Genomic DNA, 26922 nt, shown 5'->3' on the forward strand with positions numbered 1-26922 from the left:
AACTTGATAACTTAATAAAAAAACACAGTGGACAGACACATTGATCTATAAATTACTATGTGGTGTATATATGATCAGTGGCCAGACATCAACATTGCTCGTAATATAAATCTATAAATCCATAGTGTTTATTAATTATTTTGTTACTAATTTCACGTAAGCCCTATGCGTTTTTCTTACACTGCACGTTACAACAGCGTCAGTTCACCATTTTAGCGATGCTGAGATAAAATTACCTGAGTTTAAGTTTGAAGTACTCCCGGCGACGCCATCTTGATGTTTTCAAGTGGAGGTGACGTATTTCCGGTTTGAGAGTGGAGCTCCACTCGCCCATGGTCTGCAGCCAGACCCTTCTCTCTTGACCCGCCGTTGAGATCTGCGCGTGCGCAGTTGATGTTACTGCCACATTACCGCCTGAGCCTACGATGGAAAGGCGCTCATCCACCATAGTATTCAGCACGATCACTACCTCACTGCACAATCAAAACGACCTGTCGCGTGATTCATGAACAAATCTGTATCCAAACCTAGCAGTGGACTCATCCCAGTAGCCGAGAGCAGCTTTTATTACACCCTCGGCAGCCACCGGTGTGTGAGTTTACTCGCTGCTTTTGTTGTCTGAATGTATGGAGAGACATCGAAGAGAGGCATGCGTGCACAGAAAAGAGATCCACCAATCTGTAATATATTTACTGTAGCCTACTGGGGATGGATGAACAAAACGATCGCGGTTAACCATGACGTTAGGCACGAAGATTCGTTAATTGCAGGGATAAATGCGTTGCAGGTGATCTACGGTTCCTCTGCGGCCCTGTGTCTCGTTGATAGCCTAGCAGCTAACGTTTACAGTAATGGTGTTTTTACAGATCTTCCTCTGACACAGACACGAGCTCTGTAAACGCGGTCTAGATTTGAACTTTGGTGTTTATGCGGATTTTTTTTTTGACCTCGGTCAGTTTCACATTGCCGTTAGTGTTGTGCAGATGAAACACTGTTTGTTAACTCATTATTTTATGTGTATGCTAGTAGCAAGTTATATGCGTTGGTGGCTGCTATTATATTTTTCCGTATAATATATATTATTGTACGAAAATTATTATATATACGAAAATGAGTACATTTGAAAATGTAAATTAAAAATATAAACTTGGGTTGAAATGTATTAGCATTGTGTTTATGTTGGAGAGATGTTGTGACAGATAACACTGACTGGCATGTGCTCATTAGTTTTACATGTAGCCTGCAGACTTAGTAAACATCTAACTGAATTCCTCCATCCTTTCTGTGTCATCTGAATTAGAAGACTGCATCAGCACTTCTCTTTTGGACAGACAGGTTGACATTAAACGTGCTTCTGTAAACCCGTTCTCTCCAATTTGCTCATCATGGCAACTGAGGAGAAGAAACCAGACACCGAGGCTACCAAAACACAGCCGGCATCAGCTGCCTCCGCCAGCCAGACCAAGGTAAAACACCACTGGGAACACAGTTTGGAATTGTTTTCTCTGCTTGGTTTTGGATGATTTTTATATTATGCAAGAGATATACTTACTGCAGAAATGTACCTAATATGATCTGTGACAATGTCATTTCTTTATTCAATGTGTCATCATCAATGATGTGAGTTCTGCTCTATCTCAGTCAGCACCTGTGAAGCCAAACTATACCTTGAAATTCACATTGGCTGGCCATACAAAAGCAGTCTCTTCCGTCAAGTTCAGTCCAAGTGGGGAGTGGCTTGCAAGCTCATGTAAGTACTTGTACTAGTACAGCACTGATTCTAAGATAAAGTAGTTATGTGTTAAAGAACAGGGAATCCCAAAACATCAAATCTCTCTTGGGATTTTAAAGGGGAAAAAATGACATTGTCATTGATTCGCCCTCATGTTGTTCCAAACCCATAAGACTTTAGTCTTCAAAACAGAATGTAAGATTATTTTAATGAAACTCGACTTAATTCATTTATTTGAGGTTTTAATTAATATTTATATAATTTAATTGAACATTTTACGATTTACTTGTTTTTCATGAACCCCTCTTTGGGAAACTCTGTTGTAGATCAATAGCTGTGTGGTGAAAGAAAAGTCATAAAATTTGGGTGTTTTTTTCCCTTTCATCCAGCTGCTGATAAACTGATCAAAATATGGGGTGCATATGATGGCAAGTTTGAAAAGACGATATCCGGACACAAACTTGTGAGTTTCCCAAAAGATCCATAATTTCAGAGTAGTGCTGCTTATACTTTGTGAGTTGTCTAATGTAACGTGTTTTTTTTTTTTTTTCACCTGCAGGGCATCTCAGACGTGGCCTGGTCCTCTGACTCCAACCTCCTGGTGTCAGCTTCCGATGACAAGACACTGAAAATTTGGGATGTGAGCTCTGTAAGTCAACAACACAAGCCAAAGCCTAACTTCTGAATCTCAGATATATGCATGTGTGTTTATAATATGACACCACAATTTATAATAATTCTTTTCCCTGTTCTGTTTTTGTATATCACCAGGGGAAGTGTTTAAAGACACTGAAGGGTCACAGTAACTATGTATTTTGCTGTAACTTCAACCCCCAGTCCAACCTCATCGTATCTGGATCTGTAAGCCCACCCACAATTATTTGTCATTTCACTGTTTTGTTAATTCAGGCAAACATACATGTTAATTATTATCTCCACGGCAGTTTGACGAGAGCGTGAGGATTTGGGATGTTAAAACGGGCAAGTGTCTCAAGACGTTGCCAGCGCACTCGGACCCCGTCTCTGCGGTGAGTGCTTTTATACTGAACCTATGATGATCAGATACTGTGTACGGTGGGTTATATGCTTTAAATGATATTTTCCTTTTTAAAATGGTTTTGTTTTAGGTGCATTTCAACAGAGATGGCTCATTGATTGTGTCCAGCAGTTATGATGGACTTTGGTGAGTCAGCTTTGGCTGTGAGAGTTTTTTTTGTTGTTGTTGTTGTTTTTTGAGAATGGATAAATATGTCAGAGATGAATAAATAACAACCATACATGCTTATTTGTGACATTTAAACAGCCGTATCTGGGACACAGCATCAGGCCAGTGCCTTAAAACACTCATCGGTAAGTTGACCAGTCTTTTACACACAAGCACTTGTTCAGACCAGTTCAGAAGCAACTATTTGTACCTCTAAAGAGTTTGTGAAACTTATTCTTATCAAACATCTATAACATTAAGCCAAAAAAAAAAAAAAGGAAAAGCATAAAATGGCATCTTAAATAAGAATAAAGAGATTAAAAGAATAAACAGGCACTATAATGTGTGTGTATATATATGCAAATATTCATTAGATGATGACAACCCACCCGTGTCATTTGTGAAGTTCTCCCCCAATGGCAAATACATACTGGCTGCCACTCTGGATAAGTGAGTCACAGACTTCTCATTATTCTGAGCCTTTTATTCTGCTCATTTAAAAAAAAAATATATATATATATTTTATATTTATCCATGCCGTTTGAAAAGACACTTGCATTCCCTTTGTTTTAGCACTTTGAAGCTTTGGGACTACAGCAAAGGAAAGGTAAGTTCGTTTTTTCTGTTTAGATGAAGCGTTGTTTTAATTGATAACAAGAATTCTTTATTGGTGTATAACAATATAATTTTCTCTTGTTTAGTGTTTGAAAACATATACCGGTCATAAAAATGAGAAGTACTGCATATTTGCAAATTTCTCTGTCACTGGCGGAAAGGTATGTTGGAACTACACTGTACTAATCAGCTGCTGAGCACCTCACACTAAACGCAAACATTGAGCATACTCCTCAGTTTATTTCTTTTTTTCTTTTTTCACAAAAGTGTTCAATGAAATTTCCACATTTTGGTAGAAAAGGTTTTAAAGATTTGCTTTCTCTTAAGTGGATTGTCTCCGGCTCAGAGGACAACATGGTCTATATCTGGAACCTTCAGACCAAGGAGATCGTACAGAAACTACAGGGGCACACAGGTAGGAGCTGAAAGCTCAAGCCCTACAGTTTAAAGACTTTCTATTGATCCTTCCAGCTACCGTATATTTCGGACTATTAGTCGAACCTGAGTATAAGTCGCATCAGACCAAAAATATGTCATAACGAGGAAAAAAACATATATAAGTCGCACTGGCTATAATTCGCATTTATTTAGAACTAAGAACCAAGAGAAAACATTACCATCTACAGCCACGAGAGGGCGCTCTATGCTGCTCAGTGTAGAGTGCAGGAGCACTTTGCAGCATAGAGCCCCCCCTCTCGCGGTTGTAGATGGTAATGTTTTCTCTTGGTTCATATCAAATTAATTGTGATGAATTAAGTCGCACCTGACTATAAGTCGCAGGACCAGCCAAACTATGAAAAAAAGTGCGACTTATAGTCCGGAAAATACGGTAGGCAGTACTACATTTTACAGATTTCAGTCATCCTTTTTTTTTTCTCATTCATTTATTCTATTTTTATCGTAGTTGATTGTTGTCGTTTTATATATATATATATATATATATATATATATATATATATATATATATATATATATATATATTAGGGCCGGGACTCGATTAAAAAAATTAATCTAATTAATTAGAGGCTTTGTAAATAATTAATCGAAATTAATCGCATTTTAATCGCATATAAATATTTGACCTGAGAACAGTGAGAAGTAATTTTTTTTCACATGGATTTATAGTATACCATTGAATAATGACTGAATACATAAGCTTTAGCAACAAAATATTGTTTATTTTTGTTCAACCAAGTCTAGCAGACCAGTGCAATTTTTGCCATGAAGTGTATCAATAGCATATTTAGAAACAATTTAGAAATAGTACATTTCAGAAATTCAGGTAGCTTATAGGTTATAGCTGGAACCTTCTGTAAAGTGTTTTTTTTTTTTTTTTAAGTAAAACGCAATACTGTCAATTACATTCAGAACATTGGAAACACTGACTATTAGAAAACATCTCTCTGTTGCTTCAGAGGCCATAACATACGAAGTCCAACTCTCAATAACCTTGGCCAAAACAATAAAGAGTTCAACATAAACTGTTGCACCAACAAAATAATACATAGTTCAACATAAAATGTAAAGTCCACGCTAGCTGCTATATGTTTTGCGTTGATGTAGTATCACATCAAGGCTCAATGTTCTGCTGCGGTGATATGCGAACGCTAGTTGGTGCTTCAGTATAATCGGTCCCGCCGAAACTCATCCAGTGAGAAACGTTCCGCGGTGCAAAAATAAGTTATTAAAAATGCTGTAATTAATTAATCTTAGTTAACGCGTTATTTTTTGTGTAATTAATTAATCTCAATTAACGCGTTAAAGTCCCGGCCCTAATATATATATATATATACACACACACACACATATGCATACACAACATACATTTGTGTGTGTGCACACTTCTAATGTTGTTTAAATAATCTCTTTCATTGTAGATGTGGTGATCTCAACCGCATGTCACCCCACAGAAAACATCATTGCATCAGCAGCACTAGAAAACGACAAAACCATCAAACTTTGGAGGAGCGACTGCTAAGCTTCAAGCTTCTATTACTTTATTATATATTTTTTAATTTTGTACTGTTCATTTTGTGTGTGGGGGGACTTTTCTGTTATGTTTATTTGAAAGGTCACGCTAGGCCGTTCACACTGACATCAAGGCTCAGCAAGAGGACTGGTGAACGTGACCTTGCCCAACATACCCTCTCCTAACACAACACGCTCTCTCTGCTCACGTGCACTAAAGCAGTAACTTTCTCTCTACCTTGCCGCCAGCTCTCGTTCATCAGTTTAAGCATCCAGCAAAACTTTTCACCAGTCTGTAAATCTAGGCAGCTTCTTTGAACCTCACAGACCTGTTAGGACAAAGAGAGTGTATTGTTTTTTTGTTTTTTTTCTTTTGTAAGTTTTGTAGAATGACCCCTATCTCTCTGTCTATCAGTGGTTTGCACACTTCCTAAAGCCAGCAGAGTGCCTTAGGCACATTTTAAGTGGCCATTTTAACAAATGTTTGGAGTATTGCATTTCTCTGCCTGTATTTGTGGCATTTATATGAGCAATTTCCTTCACACCATTATTTGGCCGAAAAGAGGTTTCACCAACTTCTCAGCTGTGACCACCTCAAAGACTTCCCTTGACTTACAAGTGTCAAATCAAACCTCCGTGTATGAAATGTATTGTCTGGCAGAAGGGTGTTTTGAACATCCACTGTTTTTGTTTATTTCTGTACAGCACCAAAACGCAATTGTTAAATCTGCAATTAAAACGATTCATTGTGTTATAGTTGCTAAGCTAGTTGTCAGACATCATTTCTGGTTTTCAGTGGCTTTCAGTGGCTCAATATCGTCTTGGCAGTGCTAACTATAAAACTTTCTCTTTTGTTATGAAAGCTTATAGCTGTTGCAAACATAATGTATGCCAAACGTTCACTTTATTCCTACAGCTGTAGCACCTATGTTCATATCAGTTTTGGTGCTTATGAAAAATAAAACTGTACAATATATTGGGATGGAGCAGCAGTTTGGTCAGAGCTTTCAGAGAAAGTATCGGGTAAAAAGGAAAGGTGTCTAGTAGACTTCAATTACACAAAATTCAAATGTTCATTCTGTGCTACAAAACTATTCTTACCTGCACAATCTGGTAAAACACATTCAGTTACTATTATTTGTATGTGGTTTCAATTGCACAACTTATGCAAGGAGGAGTGTTGCTGCAAGGTGAATATGCCATGACCTTATAGATCTTGACCAAAAGCAGTCTGGATGTATTTAGAACCTTGAGATGTTTTCTGTATCTGACAGTTTGTGTACATACTTGCTGCTTCTCTGTTCTTTGATATGTTTACCTCTATTCTGTGGTCTTAACAGTGTCTCGAGTAGGTGATAGTACTTTGAGTGTTTTCTTTTTCCTCCTCGATGTGGATGATGGTTTGGCATCAACCCATCCTCAGCCTCTGGACTCTCTCTGTTCTCTTGTTCTCGGCCGGATTTCCAGTGCACTGCAGTGATGATTAAGGGCCACATGAGGAATTCTCTCTGTATTGCATTTAGTCACTTTGGACATGACCTGTGACTCAATAAAGATTTTTTTTATTACCTGTATCCAGCACAATGTCATCCATGCATTTACACAACAGATAAAGTTTGAAAACCATGCTGTTTAGACACTAGTGTTACAAAACTTTTTCCCATGACTAAGATGAGACTACAGTAAGGTCAGTAAACGATAACTAAGACTATATCAACATGCAGTTTCATTGGCGAAATAAGAGGAGACTAAAATGTATTCACCAGAGAGATTGCATAAGTATTTGGTATTAATTCATGTAATTAAAAGCCTATAATAAAACAGTACACTAGATGAGGTAAAATACACCATGTACTACTGGTTAAAGTGCAATAGCTGAAATACAAAAGTAAAATTTTCAAATGACAACCATCATTAGTTATAATTTTGAGCAAAAATTATTTTCATATTAGAATATATAATATAAAGAAATTAAGGTTTTTGATGAAAACATTCCAGGATTATTCTCCTTATAGTGTATGTATTTTAAACAGAAATGCTCAGCATGATGAAAATTTGACTAAAACCTGACTAAAATGCTTAAACATTTCATTGACTTAAAGGGGTCATTGGATGCCCATTTTCCAAGGTGATATGGTTCTTTAGTGTCTCAATTGATAAGTCTGTAACATATTTTGGTTAAAATTTCTCAATGGTTGTGTAAGACAACATTTTTTCGATGTCAAACTTTTTTTTTTTTTTTTTTGAGCAAGCAGTTTTGTAGCATTTACCTTTAAATGTTAATGAGCTCTGCTGACCCCGCCCCTCTCTTCCAGCTGCTCTCATGCTCTGAGGGACTGTTTACTTTAGACACTTTTATCTTAAACTTGCTAATTAGCACATTATTAGGAAAGGCGAATGGCAAAGATTCATTAAGAAACCTTATACTCACATCTTCTGGAGGTGAAGCTGGATTACTAAATGATGGCTGCTGTGTTCACTATTACATCCAACAACAGAACACTTCAATCGCTTAGGAGTCATTCTTGTCTTCTTCATCTACTCCAGCGGTGAAACAATGGTGGACTGGTGATATCTCACTCGGGGTCCAACAGTCCAGTCTGTGCTGAAACGCTACTGTCAATCAAACTACGGAGGGAGGGGCCTGTCTGAGTGACGCCACACAAACCAGCTGAGATCAGCTTGATTTGAGAAAGTGGAAATGAGAAAAATAAAAACACTGGGTGGATTTTCATCATTTTAGGGTGGTTTATTTTAGGTGTTGCCTACACACACTGCCAACACACATTTCAGTTCAGACAACTTGTAAAAGTGCACGTAGAATCCGATGGCCCCTTTAAACTTGACTAAACAAAAAAAGTTGGCTAATTATAACTGAAATGTACATTTGAATAATAAAAAATGGCTGCCAAAATTAATTCTGCTGTACAGTCAATTAATAATAATATTATTTAATTTTTTAATTTTAAATTAATTTTTTTAATTTTATTATTAATTAATTTATTATTAACAAGTTTACATTGACTAAAACCAGAATAAAATGTTGAGACTTGTTAAAACTAAATAGGACAAAGTTGACTAAATACGATAAAAACTAACAAGGATATTTAACACGGGACTAAGACTAAATTCGAAAATAGCTGACAATACTAGTTTGAAATGTTCGTTATTTCACACAAAATATCTTATTTAGATGCTTAGAAACGGGATTATATTTTCTCAATCATTCTGCAAGCTGATCATTAATTTATTAGCTACTGTAAGATCATGGACAAATTAATTACTCACTTCCTTACAAAATACAATCCCAGAGCAATCTGAACAGAAAGCAAGGCTGAGAGAGAGAGGAATCAGGCTGGACCCAGTCCACAGCAGCGGTCAGAAGAGGGAACAGTGGGTGAGGAGCGGGATGAATGACAAACAAACATGCATCTTGATATGATTTTTTATCAGATTACACTGCCTACCTTGCCTACTCGGACAGAACATGCTTGGGGGTGTTAGTATCGTATTGTATTTGTAGATAAAACCTAACCCAATGTAGTTACAACTCTGGCTGGCTTAACTTGAGAGTTGGAAAATTCTGATAAACCCATGACAAAATAAAACCTTCATACATATTTTTTTTTTTTTGTTTTCCCCATGAGGCAAGAACTTCCTCACTATAATGGAGTTCATAGTAAATGTTTGTTAGGACCAACTAGTTTAATGAAGACATAACACGTATCATATTTGTCATTAGACATTTAATTTGATTGAAAGACAAAACATCAAAGAACAACTCACAAAGTAGAACAGATGACTTCATCCATTTCATTAAAAATGAGACAAAATATGATGAGGACAGTCCTTCTTTTTGAGATGGGGAAAGAAGGAAATCAAAAGGCAAAGTGTTTGTGAAAAGGGTGAAGGTGTCTGATTTGACGTCATCCCTCACACAATCCACTTTCAAATGCTCCGATTTGAAATTTTTCCCACTTCAGATCAACTTTTACACAATGTACACAACAGCCCACAGAAAGAGGAAGGAAGGGAGGTTATATAAGCAAGAGATAAAATTACATTTGTACAAAAATAGATTTTTTTTCCTATGATTTTCTCAACATTTTTAAAAGGTCCCGTCTCTGTGACGACTGAAGCGGTGATTGTGTCAGGGTCAGAGTTTATCCTCACTAGTTGAAATGATGAACAAAAGTGGCTATGCAACAGGTTCCTTCAGATTTTTTTTTTTTTTTTTTTACTAACAAGACATTTGTTCAAGGTTTGTGAACATAAAATGATTCATAAGTCAAGGAGCTGGTGTACAAATTCTTAGGGTTCTGAACTGCTGGTAAAAATTGTCCTTTTGTGTGTGTGTGTGTGTGTGATTCAAGGCTGAACACAAAAGCTTCAGCAATTAAAAACATTTCTAGTATCTGAGAACAGTGCAATTAGGCCTGGCTTTAATCAATAAGGAAAAACGCTTGGCTCCATTACTAACATTGTTCGGAAAACATTTAAAGAATGGATTCATATACTTTCATATTTAGAAATATACACACATTTACATATAGACAAAATATAGCTTTATGTTATAAAGCATTTGCGTATGTATTAATTCTATCTAGGTTATCATTTCTCCATCACTCCATTTCCAACGAACGTTTTTGATCACAAACCTGAATATGGCTTCAAGATGCCAGTGATCCAAAATCCTCATCCATTAAAAAGTCTAGTGAAGCCAATAAAACTAATTTGCCACGCAAAGGAAATGAGGGTAAGAGGACGAAAACTGATTTTCAGAAATGCAATAGAGAAGCATCTTAACAAACAGTATTGATTTAAGTTGGTTGGCCTTCACTCTGGATAAACCATCTCGAGTGATCTAATTCATGCTATTGCTGAAGACCCTTGTGAGACTGCATTTAAACAAAAACAAACATTGATAATTTCACGTAAAAGTGCTACTTCTTTTATCCGATTAAATACTTGTACAAAATTCAAGTAATGTTGCAGTGCTGCATATCCACCACTAGGTGGAAGTCTCAGCTCTCCCATTGCCTCAGTATTATTCCCCAGCAGTACTGCTCCACTCGACCCTATGCGAAACCTTAATATCTCTGCTGGAGACTCGAATCTTGGTCCTGGCGGTTTAAACTTGTCCACATGTGGTCTTTCATTGCCAGAGTCTGAAAATCAGCCTCATTACGGACAGTCTTTGGGAGAAGAAAAAAAGCTAAATGCATAGTTTAGCAGCAGCAGCAGCATACAGAATAAAAAATAAAAAACAAACAAACAAAAAAACCCAGCTGAAAATGGCAAATTACAAACCCAAAAAAAACATGATACCTCATAAAAAAAGGCAGCCCCAAAAACACAACAATGGGACTTGAAACACGAGGTTAAGTGCTTAGAAACATCCTAATGATAACACAGATTTGCAAGACCTGAATGCATGAGATGGCCCGAGCGAAAGGCTGAAGAAGGAGTGAATGGGGGACAGAAAGAAATCAATATACCATAGTAAAAGTAACTGAACGAGAGGTAACGGCAAACAAACATTTTGAAAAATCATCCAAAAAATACAGGATACCAATACTGAATTGGTTGTAATAAACTGTACAAATGTCAAACCACTTGAGGTGAATTGGTATACAGATGAGACACAGTGGGAGTGGTTTACGTCATTCACGTTTCAGCATCATGGGCTCTGTGAGAACAGGCAGATTGGATTTTTAAAAGCTCGTGTTTCGTGTGCATAATGGAAAAATTGTGAATGATCGTAGTCCAAAACTCAGTGTGGCTCATTTTAGACACTGGGATCTGCTCACAGCGACCTCAGGTGTCCCTTCCTATCTGATCCTGACGTCACGTCCTCTCTGCGTCTCCTTCCCACCACTGATGATGCTCGGGGTGAACTGAGAGAACCAATGCAGTCTGTGATTCCTCACTTGGGTTTCTTTGTTCAGCACACTCACTTTTTAAATGACAGTAATTACAAGAACATTCTGTCAGGAACAGCCCCCTTGAGGGGAAAACGGCATTTTGAGCAGGATTGTAATCGCAAGAACTCCCATCAGGGGCTAAAAACACAATGTGTGTTAGAAACCCCGATTATTACCCGCATTACCATTATTATTATCTCCCATAAGTCTTCATGTGCCCAGACACGCCAGCACAGGATGGCCCTATCCAATCCTGAATGAATCCTGGATCTCTCCCATCTTAAATCCCAACGTACACGAGCTTGCGTAAGACATTGCTACAATTACTGCACCTCAATCAATCAATCTTTTTTTTTTCATATGCACCAGCTGAAAAATAGTTTTATACACCACTGTCCACTGTTGTCTGCGGGCTTGAAGTCCATTGTCATCTTTTTTCTTATGTGTTATATATATATATATATATATATATATATATATATTTATATCTTTATACAAAGTATAAAACAGACCCATGGACGCCATGACGGTGTATTGGAAACGCTGAGTTGAGCGGCGGTTCTGAAAGTTCCTTTGCTCTGGCAAATGGTGTCACGTATTCAGTTTCTAAAAGGCCTTTGGGATGGCAGACCCTTGTGTCCTCCTGGCGACAGGAGGGCGTTATGTCATTATGTCATTTGGTGGGGCGCCTCTAGCATCTCCATGAGGAAGGTATCGATTGGCGTGTCTCCTATGAGCTTGAAGAAGAACAGATGCTCCAAACATTTCAGTCCAATAGAACGAAGGGCAGGGAGCCGCAGCAACAGCTTAGCAAACCTGCTCACAAAAACACACATCAAATGGTGAAAAAACAAGACAGATTTACAATAAAATGGAGTTGGGCTCTTTTATATGTACTTGATACAGCCTCAGAAAAGACAGACAAGACCTGAGGAGCTATGATAAATATATATATACATATATATGTGTGTGCATGTGATGCCATCCAGGTACTGCAATGGTGCACAAGGTCAGAAAGTGGTTCTTGTACCTTCCAGGTTGTTCAGGGTACTTCTGTTTGCAGTAGGCTTCCAGAGAGGCATAGACCTTCTCTCTCAGCGCCTCCACTTCACCTGGGTTTGACAGGCCTTTGGAGTCTGAAACAGCAGAAGATGCGTAACAAAGTTAAGTTTTAGAGTAGGAGCTGTACTATCGTGCTTCAGCACATCCTCCGAGTGTACGGCGTTCCAGAAGAGCAATGCAGCTACTCAAACACCACTAATGGAACCGAACCAATATGTTCAAATATTGAACTTTTCTAAGAAAAGTTTTGGGAAACGTAATTGGGAAAATGAGAGTTGTATTTTCCCTCCAATCTCAATAAAGTGAAAGAAACAGAGGAGAGCTCTGTCCTCGGAAAATGAGCAATGCTCTGGACTATTTCCTCATTATTTAATGGGAGATGCTTTCATGCTAGTGATTGTAGTGTATGTTTACTTTGGGGTTCACTGGCCAGTGTTAAGAAATCCAAAAACTTTAAACAGATATAGTAGATACTGACAGGAAATTATTGGACATTGAAAAAGGGGATGGGATCAGGAACATCACAGGCAATTTGAATGTGCTTACAATCAAGCTAGAGCATATTTCTGACTGGCAGCGTCACAAGAGGGAATATAGAGTAGTACCTGGGTTGAAGAGGACGATGGCTCGAAGGCACCCTAGCTCCGTTTTATCCATCTGCATGTCTCTCATCTTTGACACCAACTCCGTCAGCACCCTAAATATACAGGAGGTGAAAACACACAGGTTAAGACTGAAAACAGGTCAAATAATGGCAGTTATGAAGCTGTGATATGTCATGATCAGCACATGTGAACATGGGGTCCATTTCCTGCCCCAAATGAGAATTTATCGTAAAAACGAGATACTGTCAACTCTGTAAGATCTGTAAAGTCTAAGCATATTTTTAGTTAACCCGGAAATCTTTTCTCTCTTTTTTAACATCATTTTATATTATACAATTTGTTTATTATTACAATGACTTATTTGGGGGGTAAGCTATGGGAAGGGATGAAACTAAAACCTCATTTGTAAAAACCGTGATGTTCATTTTCAAATGTTGCTTTTTCAATAGATCTTTATAAATGAAGGACACTGCTAACACGATGAGCTGTCGGGAAATGCAGATATTACTACATTACTGCTTTGACTGGCAGTGACTTTCATGTATCTATAATGCCTCAATAAAATGTCTAGATTGGCATGGCTTCCTCTGATCCAGAGGGTGACGTCTCCTCTGACAGTCTTGGCCTTTGTGTGACCGAGTGACAGCACACGCACTGGTGCGAGGCATCCGCTTTCCCACTCTTAACACACTCTAATTGAATTGGCCTCCTGGAACAATAATGGAGGGGTGGGGTACTTGAGCCCAGTGTTTAAGTCGACCATCCACTTCATTTGTGCCATGGCTGTCACTTGCAGGGGAACTGATAAAGAAACATTATCAGGGCTGCGCATCTTAATGCGAGCTGCATTAACACAGATGTATTCTTCGGGAGATCCAGAGTCGTCGGGAGTATTCTAATAGCTAAAGCAGCCTCTGGGCGCTGAGAGCAGAGGAGAGTCTTTAAGCACGGCGCTTAACAGAGTCAGGTGACACGGCTGCTGGGGACGATGATGTCCAATTACTGGTAATACAGCTTTTTTTTTTTTTTTTTTTTTTTACAGTCATGGCTTTCTTAATCTGTATCTCTGTCTTGTTTTTCCAATAACAATATCCTTTAAATAAAGTGTGCAAGAGATGTTTTCAGTAAATACGCTGAGTATATCATTTTAAGCATAAATATATTAGATTCATGGTTATATATAAAAAAAAAAGTCATTTAATTTTAATTTGTACAAATATATACATTTAATATTTAATGGTTAACTACAATTATATATTTTTTTTATCATAGCTGTTCTTATATATATTTATTTCTATCTAAACTTTCTTTAGAGGGGTCACTGAACAATGCATTTTTACTGTTAACAAATGGTGCTGATGCGGTGTTGGTGTATATTTCACAACTAAACTTTGTACCACTACAGCTCTCTTCAAACCTTAATTAAGTTGAAATCTGAAAAAAAAAAAAGCTTCATAATAAAAATAAAAATAGCTTTATTGTACAGCATTGTTCAGGTTTTTGTGGGGACAGATACAAAGCAGAGCCCTTGGTGTCACTGGGTGTATCCTCCATATTTTTTATTTCCTAAATGACACACGAAATGATTTCCTTTAACATTTTCTTTCCGAGCACTGGACCATTTGTGCATGACCTCTGCCAGCGAAGCTGCATATTTAATGAATATCAATGTAAATCGATAGGAAGCTTGCTCCTCCCTGCCCTTCTGTTTCAGCGTTCCTCTGGCAGAAATGTCAAGGTTCCTCTTCTGCCCTTGTCATGAACATTACTAGTGTGATCATCTCCGAGTCATCGTGTTTGAATATGTTCCATATAGACAAAGCCTCATACATTTCCAAAAGCAAAATATAAAATTTTCCCATTTAGTTTCATGTATTAAGCATCATCCCAACCTGTCAAATATGGCTCCTACTCCGGCGCTGTGGGCGCTGTTGCGGTGCACATGCAATCCTGTGGCCAAAAGTATCCCATCTTTCACTGCTATCGAACGGTGTGAAAATGACGCAATGAGGAGCTCATTCCATCCTGAGAGAGACAGACAGATCATGATAAAACATTCCACACAGTAAGAGTGAATTAAGCAAGTATCTGAGAGATAGGACTCCTTTAACCAGCCTGCCTAGCAACTACCCCAACTCCCCTCATTTCCCCAGAGTTGAGCTCGGGAAAAGCCAAGATGCTTTCATCTGTGAGACAGCAGAGCTAAAGGGGTTATTTTTAGCAAACCTGAGAGCTCAGAGAGAGATCGAGAGAAGACCCTCTCAAGATGCTCTTCAGAGAAGATAAGTATGACGCGCTAATACAAGAGGGCCTTAAAGGAAATCTAAAGCAAAGCAGTTTATTTGTAGAATGGTGGTCTACAGAGCATCTATTTGTCTTACTCATACTTTGTCAACTTCTTAGAAACTGCTGAACACACAACTATTGTAACCCATGGAGACTTTATTTCTCCCTTTTTAATATTTGACATTAATTTTTATGTATATATAAAAAAAAACACTATTCTGAAAGCTTACGCCACAACAACCACGTCACCTTTCCCCACCATTTTCATGTTTACCCAATCAAATAGCATTTTCGGGGGTCATAGGTATATTTAGAACCTAGGGACTGGTCTCTGTGGGCAGCATACCAGCGTTAAGATACAGCAGTAGAAACTGGATCATTTATTAACAAATAAACTGCTAGGTCCTAATGCCCATACATCTAACAAAAATAAGCAGAAAAAAAGAGAAAAAAAAGATGTTGAAACCATTTTTGAGACATTCTAATAGCCAATGTTGAAAACTTAAATTAAATAAAATGAAGTTAAAGAATGAAGTTAATTCTGAAGAAAAAAGAAAACACCACAACCTCAATTTCATTTACAGATCCCTTTTTTATATTGTATCTAATGCAATGACATTTTCATAAAAAATGTAGCCGTTTTTGATCATGAATTTCAAATACACCTTTGGAACCTTTCTTTTAAGCAGCCAACAACTAGGTTTTGAAACACAGCCTTAAGACCCGTTCACACCAAGCACGATAACTATAAAGATAACGCTAAAGATATAGTTCTAAAAATCATTCTCAATATTAAAGAATAGCGGAGTCCACACCACAACTATAACGATAAAGGCACAGAGAAACGATATCGTTGGAATCACTTTCAGTTTTTCACTTTTCAGTTTTTTTTTTTCTGATGAACGATAAAAACATTGCCAACCAATCAGAATCAATCCTGCTGTAATGAGCTCGTGAATTTAAAGCAGCAGACGTGCGTCCGCTTAGAATACACAAACAATATCGTTCGCTGGTGTGGACGCTAATATTGTTATCTTTATAGTTATCGTTCTTGGTGTGAACGGGCCTTTAGAAGCAGCTTAACTTCAACACTCCTCTAAATTAAATATTTGAACCCATAATGAACCCATCCTGTTTCTGTCTTTTAAGAGTGCATCTGTCCGTTTGTCCTCTTCAACTCAGTGTTAATTTCGTTGACTAAATATTTTTGTCATTATTTTCGTCACGAATATATTTTTGCGGACGAAAACGAAACGAAAACTAAAATAGAAGGCACTGATGGAGACTAAAACTATGACTAAATTGATTGACATTATCGTCAACGAATAAAGGACGAGACGAAAATAGACTGTGACGAAAATCAAATCAGCAGACGGGAGAGATGCGAGGAATGAGCAAAAGAACCGGCAAAACAGAACAGACTGCATGAGAGAAGAGAACCAATCAGAGCCTGACTTATTGAGACGTGAAGCGAAGGTTTTCAGTTTTTAAATGAGCTCCCGGGAAGTCGGCATTCGAAGAGGACAAAATGTCCACAGCTCACTTCACGTTTGACGACGAACAAAACAAAACAAAGTGTAAAGCTCGCAGAGCGCTCATTCGTGGCAAGAACACAACCAATTTGAAAAGACATTTACAGACGAGCCACCCGGACATTTTCTCAAATGTAATTTCACAACGATGTTCTTTTGTTTATTGAGCTAAGCAAAATTGGAATAGTGCAGTGCGTAGATGTTGTAGCATTAAATATTACGAACTGAAAAGTACTGTAAAATAGCCCCTTCTTCAAATTAGATGAGAGCACAATACTAATACGTAATATCATGATAAATACATTTGATTAATAATAATGTTTAGTATATTTTATAATGTTCTACTTGTTGACAATATCACAAATATTTCTATATTAGTCATGTGAAACATGAATGTTCACATCCTATCATTATACATACAAATCTAGCAATATTGTAGTATTTAAAACATACAATATTGCTAGACAAATTAATACCTTATAAAATCTTGTTACTTTTTTTATCCACCTAGCTGCCAACTTATTAAATATTTACTTTAAATGTATGCACTTATTGTTCAGCTCAGCTGTAAGCTTTAAGGTCCTGGACCTAACGTTATTTTTCTTTTATTGATGGTCAATTGGCAGCTAGTTATTGTTTACATTATCATGACAGTGTTTGTTGCTGCATAAAAGCTTTTGAATCGAAATAAAGACACATTTGTGTTGAAATAAAGTTGAATTTGTGTTTTATATATTTTGGTTAAGTTTGTTTCCTATACCAGCTGTAAAAAATTGTCTAGTAAATCTGTTATTGATTTTAGTCTTATTTTAGTCGACTAAAATACCAAGCAATTTTAGTCGACTAAAATAAGACTAAAATTAAAACAAATCAGATGACTAAAACTTGACTTAAACTAAAAAGAATTATAGTCAAAAGACTAAGACTAAAACTAAATTAAAATTTCGTGTCAAAATTAACACTGCTTCAACTCACCTGCTCGTAGAAGAATGACCTGGTCGTCCAGCGGGAGCTCTGAAAAATGCGGGATCCTCTTGGCCCATTCCACTAGAGTGAAAAGCTGCTTGTCTGCGGCCTGACAGATGTTTGTGACTGGATCATTGGGCTGGAGGAGGAAACAAGAACACAGCTGTCATACGCTGGTCTGTCCAAACATAAAAAAAAAACTAATTCAATGCAAATGCTTCTTAGCTTCATTATTTCTCTTGCAGGTTAACTACTTTCATGGTGAGGCATGGTTAGTTAAAGTTACTTAAACTGTTGAGATGTTTACAGCTAGCTATCCAAATAATAACCCATCTGATTATTGGCACTGACATTTGATGGTAGTGAGGTTTGCCACCGCTCTTCTTGGCCCCACACACGGGAACTAAACCTCTCGGAGCAGAAGTGAACAGGAAGGCAAAACAAACAGTGCTTTTTTCCCCGGACTGCGCAGGAAATACCTGCCGAGAGCTGGTGCTGAAAAATGACTCCCTTTCTTAATGGGCCTTTCCTGGAGAAAGCTCCCTGGAACTAAATTTACTTTGAAACATTTGCTCATTCCCAAACATTTACGGAATACTGCTAAACATTTAAAGGACCCAGGGAAGGACATTTAATTAACTGTCAAACTGTGATCAAAATGCATTCATTGTTCTTGAAAATGCTTTTGTGAGGGACGCCTTTAATGCCTCCTGCAGATTTGAGTCTATTAGCACGTCTCGATGCGGAACGCTCCGGCTCTATCAAAGAGAGAGGACAAATGAGAGACACAAAAAATGGCTTTGACGATTCCAGCTTCACATTGCATGAAGCCAAGGGAGGGATAGATACGCTGCTTTGTTTTATAAGATGAAAGAGTGAGTCAGTGGAGTGCGGCTGAGAGTGAACGAGTGCAGGAGAGAGGAAAGCAGCAGGAGAGGGTTTTCTGAAAGGACTGGAACAAATAAGACATTAAGTGTTGTTTTTCAACTCAAGTGTCAAAAGGGAAGGCATTAGAAAACATCAACAGGACATTGCAACGGGCAAAAGGACAAATAGTTTAAAAAAAACAAAAAACAGAGGGGGATAAAAACTATATTCATATTTATCATGATTATTAGAGGGAGGGGGTGTGCATTCCTGGAAAATCCTGACCTCACTTTTGGCAGCCTTCTAGCTTCACTCGGTTGCAGTGCAGGATGTTTATTAATAGGTTCAACAGAGTGACACCGCAAATTATGAGTCAAGAGCTTCTGAAAGGGCAAATATATCAGCTGCTGTCACTGAAACAGCCTCATCTAACAGTCCATAAAAAATAAATTAGCTCAGTTCAGACATATGCATATACAGTAGTCAGCATATGAAGTGGATCAAAACCTTTCATAAAAGTTGTCCTAAAACCAGAACAACACCCGTTCTTGTCTTTGATGAACTTTTTAGATTCCACTTCAAATGTTGACTACTGTGTGTGTGTGTGTGTATTATATATATATGGTGGTATGGTGTTTAAAATAAAGACAAAATGTTTTTAAGGATTTCAAAAGTTCTAGATATTAGAAAATTCACTGTTCACATTTCCACTTTTCAAAATTTCACACAAAAAAGTGAAGGAAAAAAGTTACATATTGCTACTCTCTAAGGTAGCAGTATGCACCTTTTAGGGGTAATGTACAAATTTGTCCCTTTAAGGGTTCTACCCCATTCACACGCTGTTGTACCTACAAAGGGTAAAAATAAAATAAAAAAATATATACAGAAAATGAAATAAACTAACCTTGGACAGCAAATACAAAAATGCTTTTAGAAATGTGAAGCTAGATATGAGAAAAGCTCTGAAATCATTAGATTTGCAGATGCCTCTTTTCATATAGTGTACTATACGTGATGTAAAGATATTCAGACATTTGTTTAACTTAAGAGTCTTGGTGGAAACACTTTGTAGCCATTATTATAGGCAAGAAACATCTCCACAGCTGAACTTTGGGAAATGACTGATGACACATAACCAGTGGGGTCTTCCGTGATTTTGCTTCAGAACGTGGGAACTCCCAGGAGAATCTTGTGAAAGTGTTGAATGTTTCCCCTCTATGGTATTTAAGAAACTCTTTTAAACTCACACTGTCAACAGCAGTAGATCAGAGGCAGAAGTTGGAGATGGCAAACTGTCAGCCAGACACAAAAACATCTCTTAGAAAACAGACGCAACTTATGAATATTTCTGTGGCTCATCACGGACATGCACACGTCTCCTCAGTGCAACAGTTTCTGCCATGTTCTTGAACAAATACATAAACCGATAATTAATTCACAAAGCAACAATATAAAGGAAAGTGAAGTGGCTCAAAACAGTACAACTCCCAGAGTTCTCGTTAAACAGGGTAAAGCTCATGAATGATGAATAGCTATCTTGGCTTTGTTTACACTGACCTTGTTTCTTCTATAAAACAAACAAAAATCACCCAAAAATGGAGGCGGCTAAATACCTGACTTAATAAATTGTAAAGAAAAAAAAAAGAGCCACAAATTTAGATATAGCAAAATTAACAAATGTAAACATTTCTGTAATTTAAGTTGTTTCACTTGGATGTTATAAGTTGCACTCAAAGGTCCCCTGAAGTGCCTTGATACAAGCAGAGTTATTCTATGTGGTCATGTAATTTCAACTGAAACAGGAAGAGAGGGCCAATAGCGTTTTTATTACGTCTGCTCAGGCCAGAGACATTGAGCTCTGTAAAGCCGCATTTGTTATAATCATGCTGAGGCGGTGTTGTTGCAACATTTTTTAATACATTTCTATGTCTATTTAGCTTTGATTTGAAATTTGGGGGGAAGCTGTGGCCTAATGGTTAGAGAGCTGATCTAGTCACCAGAACGTCGCTGGTTCGAGTCTCGGTGCTGGCAGGAGTTGTAGGTGGGAGGGAGTTTCGACTTTCACTTTCACTTCCAAATAAAACAGCGCATCCTTGTGGCGAGGAGGACACAAGAGCATACGCAGCACGGTGATATGGAGTGACACAGAGGAGACCGTTGACAAAGGAATTGTTGAATAAAATTGTTATTTTTGTTTTCTTTGCTTACAAGAAGTGTTCCAGACGCTTCATATAACCCAGATTGCACGTCTGATTGCAGATGCAGTATTCTGACGATGACATTTCATACCTTTTATGGCCCCTGACACTGTTATTTACTTGGCAATCTATGGGACAGTTTCAAGCCAATTGTGTTCTGAAGACGAACAGAGCTTTTATGGGTTTGGAACAACATGGGAGTAAGGGATTAATGACAACATTTTCATTTTAGGGTGGAGTATCCCTTTAAGGTTAATTTTAATTTCATGAGGACTTTAACATCCAAACACGAGTAAACACTGAGCAAAAACTGTGTCCGTGGTTTTATTTCAGGCTGCATAGCAAAACATTTGTATTATTTTAAAGGGTGGTGATTCTTTTCCATACTCACTGTACATAAATATATGAACAATAGTAACTAGGTACACATCCATCATATCCATTTCCAAAGTTGAAGACACTTGATCTAAATTCAAACGTATCCAAGTAGCAGAAAATAAGTGGTGGTTGATGTAGAAGAGGTAAAAACCACCATGAATGATTTCTTTAGTGTGAATACAGTCAGCCATATGATTTGCTTGTGAGAATCAGCGGAGTGGGGCAAACGTAGCCCTGGGGCACGAGTGATACGTTTTTCAGATTCAAGGAGACGCTTTGATAACATTCTCTTCATGACCATCACAAAACAACGGCTGTTTTTGTTCCCGCTGAATGGAAAGCATTCGGCTTGCATTATTCACAGCAGATCCTGGTCCAGGGCTCTCGCCGAAACGCTGCACTTGCATATTGCACTATGAAATTTTTATCACTTGAGGAGAAGAGATGAGAGACGTTTAAATTTTTCATCGTCTGCTTAAACTATATTATTGTTGCGTGACAACAGAGAGGGAAAAAGCAGTCTGGATTTACAGCTGTGCGAGACAAGCGAGACGTCGGCAAGCTCACGTGACATCCCTGTCGCAGAAACACTTCCTGTGTGTCAGACACATTAAAACAGTCAAACATAGGGAGTTTCCATTTACTAAATGTACAACAAAACTCTATAATAAGTCTCAAAAATGCAAGAAAAAAAGGAAATGTAAAATTCTCATGAAATAGTCTTGTTTTAATCAATAACCATACTTGTTATTGGCCTATATTACATATATTTAAATGTATTTTTTTATCTACATTAATAAATATTAAAGAGGTAGTTTACAAATATATTTTTTTAATTAAATATATAAAATAATGCAATCATTGAATACCTGATAAACACTTGTACAAAATGTGTTTCTATGACCTGCTGTCAGTTTATTAAGCGGAATCAGTGCATGTAAGCAAACTCAATGTTATCTGAATTAAATTTGAAAATGAAAAAAGGAAGCAAAAAGAGAGAAGTAAAAAAAACAAGTAAACGGAAACATATTCTCCTCCTTTAAAGGCAGCTCTTCTATGCCTAACTGGAGGCACGTTACTAACGCCTGTTTAACTCCTGTTCTAGGTCACCATGAGATAAACACACTTCATTCAGCTTGGCCAAACCCCAACCATTAAGCAGCAGTGGTGGCCCATTCACGAGCTGCCCTCCCGGACCGAGGCCCTCTGATTAATTAGCACACGGGGCAATGGCTTCCAAAAGAGCACAGACAGAAGAAGAGCTCCAGGGACAGCGGGAGGGACGATACCTCTGATACGCCGGCCAAGAAAGAGCAACAGAGGAAACACATTCCAGTAACGTGTCTCCCTGCTGTCCAACTCTAGACTGCATCATTATTTTCTTTAACATCTTGTATTAAACCATCATCTACAGCCAGCAGGATGAGTTTCACAGTAATGTTTAAACTAAGAAAATAACTGTCAGTGCACAAGTTGAGAATTTTGCCGAGTTTAAGACACATCGTCACTGTATCCGCCTGGGAGCTATAGCGAATGACACTAATTACACTTAATATGGTGATATTTTAGACAACTGTTGACTTTAATATGAAAATAATGAGTTGTTTATCAGTATGGGAGACATTTTTAAAATATCAGTTATGTTTAAGACACAACGTCACCATTTCTGCCTGGGAGCTACAGCGAAGGTTAAAACCGGTGATACTTGTATATGACGTTTATCTTTTCACAAGCACAAATTTGTGTATTTTAAATTTAAAAAAGATGCTTCTAGTTCCTCCTCCTTGAATTTAAAATAATAAACAAATCTCACATGGGACAAACAATTATAAAAATAAGAAATAAAATAAATATTCATTTTAAAAGTCAATTTAAAAGATCTCATACCTGAAGTAAAATAAAGAAAACGAAATAAAACTGAAGTTCACTTCATATTTAATATATAAATAATTCAACATTTTTGTACGTGTGCACCTGATACGATGCCACACAAGGCTATAGCTTCATTTTTTTTATTATTATTGTTTATAAACTATACAAAAAAACAGAAATATATCCATAAAATAAAAACTAAATTATTACTAATATATATATATATATATATATATATATATATATATATATTTTTTTTTTTTTAAATATACATAAAATTAATACCTACTTTGATCGCAAAGCTAAACGTAACAATGAACAATATAAATAATAATGCAAAACAATATTAACCTTGGTTCGCCACTGCTCTCACAAAACACAAGCCCTCTACTGGAGATACAGCGTGACGAACCCAACCAAGATAGCGATTGAAAGACTGAGTGCTTTCTAATGTAAAGCCTGGCAGCTTCTCCCTCATGACAGGCCTTATGTTCTCCCTCGTCTCTCTACCTTTCCCCAAACATCGGTCCTCTGTTCCCACACATCTTCATCTTCCCGAAATAACCCCCATTTACTCACATAACAGCTTCCAGAACATTTTTGCATCGGTACAGAGCAGTCCCAACAGACGCACTTATCCGCCCAAACCCTCTCTCTCTGGCGCACCTCCTCTATCCTCCTCCTCAGAGGCTGACGGCAGGCTCAAAGCTCCCGGGGACTGTCAGACTATTTCATTATTCAAACAATGCTGGAAAGTGGAGCCAATGATCACTTTAGTGGTGCTGATTTGTCATGGTGCCTAGACGAGGGAGGGAGACTTCACAGCACACAGGCAAATTCAACAACTTTATCTTGCTCTGCTTCTCGCAGGGAATTACCATTCAAAACTCCACTAAAACGAGGTAAGAAGCTGGATGCGTAGCATAGTGGTTAACACGCATTCTATGACACACTGAGAATTAAAGTTGGAATCATAGCTTAGCTGTTAGCACACATTTCAAGAGTTTGAGCTACATAAAGTTTAAGTGATAGACAAGCACCAATACTAAGAAGGTGGACTCAGCGTTGGTTAGTGATATGCCAAAGTACAGTAAACTCTAAAACTATGTGCATTACTAAACACTGTGTTTATAATTACAACAATAAAATATTGTGGTAAGAAATACCAGTTTGCAATATCAAGCAGCATAACAAAACGACCAGAAAAGAAAAAAAAAAGCCAGAACATATAGAAAACAGATGGAATATGAGGCTATAAACTTCATCAGTCGTCATTTAAGTCAAACGGAAACAAAGCTAATAAGCAAAATTACTATACTCTATCATTGCTTTGTAACACAAAAGGGGGCTGACAGGTTAAGAACAGCATCAGAACAATGAGAATGAGCAGAACTGATATGTGAACTGCAGTAATGAGTCATTTTCAAGCAGTGCTTCACAATGTGCTAATCTGAGAAAACGAAGACGTCTACTACTATGACATCACATATGTCCAAACATGGCCATCAAAAAGCTAAATCACTTGCATTGCACCCAAACAAGTAGAGACAGAGAAGTGCTGTCGAGAAGGGCAACACGGCATATGGCTGAAGATATCTTAGCTCTGGGGGTTCTTAAATGTCCTAAGTTGTTTTTTCGTAACTAGGCCTACACTGAATCTGACCCTGCAGATTTACATAGGAATGCAGCATTCAATGTTCTTCGCATCCCTCTGTTCTTGACTGTTTGATTTTTAAATACTTTTGGAACTTTGCACAAACCAAAGAGAAAAGACTAATAAATTACCGTATTTTTCAGACTATAAGTCGCACCTAAGTATAAGTCGCACCAGTCCAAAAATACGTCATGAGGAGGAAAAAAAACATATATAAGTCGCACTGGACTATAAGTCGCATGTATTTAGAACCAAGAGAATAAATAACCAACTAGAGCCGCGAGAGAGCGCTCTATGTTTTCAGTGTAGACTACAGGAGCACTGAGCAGCATAGAGCTGAATGTATAAGACCCTCTCAAAGACCCTCTCATGGCTGTAGACGGTAATGTTTTCTCTTGGTTCATTTCTCTCGGTTCATATCAAATTAATTTTGATAAATAAGTCGCACCTGACTATAAGTCGCAGGACCAGCCAAACTATGAAAAAAGTGTGACTTATAGTCCGGAAAATACGGTATATAAATGATGGGGGCAGAGAGAGTCTTTTGAATGAGCACCAAGATGGAACCCACTGCTCCAAAGCTCCAACACACAAAACGGTTCTTCAAAGTATTTCAAGGGTCTGTTTAAGTGTGCAGGGGGCTCTTGGATTGTACAGAAAACCTGGGGTGGTTTCCACGGCTTTAAAGAGCAAAAAGAGGAAGAGATGTCACTTACTGAATTCGAGGGCATTGGTACATTCGTTTCAATGTAAGTCTCCGTCTTGGGCTCCACAGCGAGCTCCGCTTCCAAGATCTTCTCCACAGGCATGTCTTCGTTCACACTGCTGGTCGACTCCACCTCGTTCTCGTTGCGGTCCCTTGCTCGCTGGCGCTCCTCCTGGACGGCTGTATGTAACAACACTAGTCACGGTCACTACAGTTAATCAAACAAGAAGTCAACACACATACACACACACATTGATATCAAGCTGATACTAACAAACTATAGCAAAGGTCTTCATACTTTTTGATCCTGAAAAATAAAGGACTCTCAAACATGATTATCCCCCTGCAAATATAATGTATTTTCAATTATAAAAACCTTTTAAAAAACCCTGAGAAAAAGCAGAATACCATGACAAAAAATGGCTTTAGGGCTGGAACAAATAACCGATAAAACAGATAATAATCATTAAAGCTGCAGTAGGTAACTTTTGTAAAAAAAATATATTTTTTTCATATTTGTTAAACCTGTCATTATGTCCTGACAGTAGAATATGAGACAGATAATCTGTGAAAAAATCAAGCTCCTCTTTCTCCTCCCAGTCTTTTATTGCCATTTGCAGAAATTCATCCGCTCCTGGTAAAAAGCAACCAATCAGAGCTGCGGTCCGTAACTTTGTTTGTGTTCAAAATGTAGAAAAATGTATATAATAAGCGAGTACACCATGAATCCATTTTCCAAACCGTGTTTTAGCTTGTCCTGAATCGCTAGGGTGCACCTATAATAAGTGCTTCTATTTTGACTATTTTAGATTGCTTCTGGGGTACCGCGGCGGAGTAACCCAGTACCTTTGTGATTCTTCATAGATATAAACAGAGAGAAGTAGTTCCGGCTACGATGTTCTTCACCTCGCACTGAAAACCAGTAACGTCAAATTACAGCAGTCAATAATGCATTTCTATGGACGAAATGCCGTTGGCGTGCACATGTGCGTCGAACAGACAGAACGCAGTAAATGGGGAGAACATTAATATTCAGCACAATAATATTAATTTAGCTGTTTTTATTGGATGTTAAATTTAAGTTTAAAAGTCAACATGTAATTCAAGTATTTTATGATAGTAACTGTAAAGGGATAATGGAGTATGACTGAATATAAATGTAAGATGCTTCATAAACCCTTTATTCTATCATCAATTACTGTTAGTGATTTTATTTACAACTTGTTTGCATGATACAATGTGATGTTTGTCGCGTGTTGCATCTCTATTGGCTCCTCCAACAGGCTTTAGCAGATCAGACGTTTGATCAGCTCAGAGAAACAGGAAGTGGTTAGTGTTGAACAGTCACTCAAT

General features: G+C 37.7%; 2 protein-coding genes across 9 annotated transcripts in view; one reads left to right on the forward strand and one right to left on the reverse strand.

Moving 5' to 3' along the window:
• The first annotated feature begins 425 nt into the window (after positions 1-425).
• On the forward strand, positions 426-7093 carry LOC113064319 (WD repeat-containing protein 5-like). 5 transcript variants are annotated; one of them, XM_026235043.1, is made up of 14 exons: positions 426-588; positions 1301-1466; positions 1642-1750; positions 2122-2195; positions 2292-2381; positions 2504-2593; positions 2677-2760; positions 2860-2915; positions 3036-3082; positions 3311-3386; positions 3510-3543; positions 3638-3712; positions 3879-3966; positions 5429-7093. In XM_026235043.1, exons 2-14 carry the CDS (start codon positions 1386-1388, stop codon positions 5527-5529), a joined length of 1005 nt encoding a protein of 334 aa, XP_026090828.1. In that variant the 5' UTR covers positions 426-588; positions 1301-1385; the 3' UTR covers positions 5530-7093. The 5 variants fall into 5 exon arrangements, with proteins under 5 accessions (XP_026090828.1, XP_026090830.1, XP_026090831.1 ...); XM_026235045.1 differs by having other exon boundaries at positions 450-588; positions 1304-1466; XM_026235046.1 differs by having other exon boundaries at positions 453-592; positions 1304-1466.
• Positions 7094-9256: 2163 nt separating this feature from the next.
• The window catches only part of LOC113064320 (retinoic acid receptor RXR-alpha-A-like), a 130115-nt gene continuing 112449 nt past the window's right edge, over positions 9257-26922 (reverse strand). For 3 of the 4 annotated variants that reach the window (XM_026235048.1, XM_026235050.1, XM_026235052.1), the window contains exons 6-11: positions 25580-25764; positions 17904-18033; positions 15003-15135; positions 13111-13202; positions 12474-12579; positions 9257-12259 (exon numbers count right to left, since the gene is read on the reverse strand). In XM_026235048.1, the coding sequence (XP_026090833.1) occupies positions 12112-12259; positions 12474-12579; positions 13111-13202; positions 15003-15135; positions 17904-18033; positions 25580-25764 (794 nt within the window). In that variant the 3' untranslated portion in view covers positions 9257-12111. The remainder of the gene's footprint in view (positions 12260-12473; positions 12580-13110; positions 13203-15002; positions 15136-17903; positions 18034-25579; positions 25765-26922) is intronic. The other variant, XM_026235051.1, reaches the window with a different exon arrangement.

Source organism: Carassius auratus, chromosome 46 (genome assembly GCF_003368295.1).
Source record: "Carassius auratus strain Wakin chromosome 46, ASM336829v1, whole genome shotgun sequence".
Lineage (NCBI taxonomy): Eukaryota > Metazoa > Chordata > Actinopteri > Cypriniformes > Cyprinidae > Carassius > Carassius auratus.

Bases quoted from the DNA above. Each gene is read 5' to 3' on its own strand.
- LOC113064319 (XM_026235043.1), top strand. From the start codon at position 1,386: ATGGCAACTGAGGAGAAGAAACCAGACACCGAGGCTACCAAAACACAG. The intron at 2,196-2,291 runs GTGAGTTTCCCA...TTTCACCTGCAG, and splicing joins CGATATCCGGACACAAACTT to GGCATCTCAGACGTGGCCTG. The intron at 3,544-3,637 runs GTAAGTTCGTTT...TCTCTTGTTTAG, and splicing joins GGGACTACAGCAAAGGAAAG to TGTTTGAAAACATATACCGG.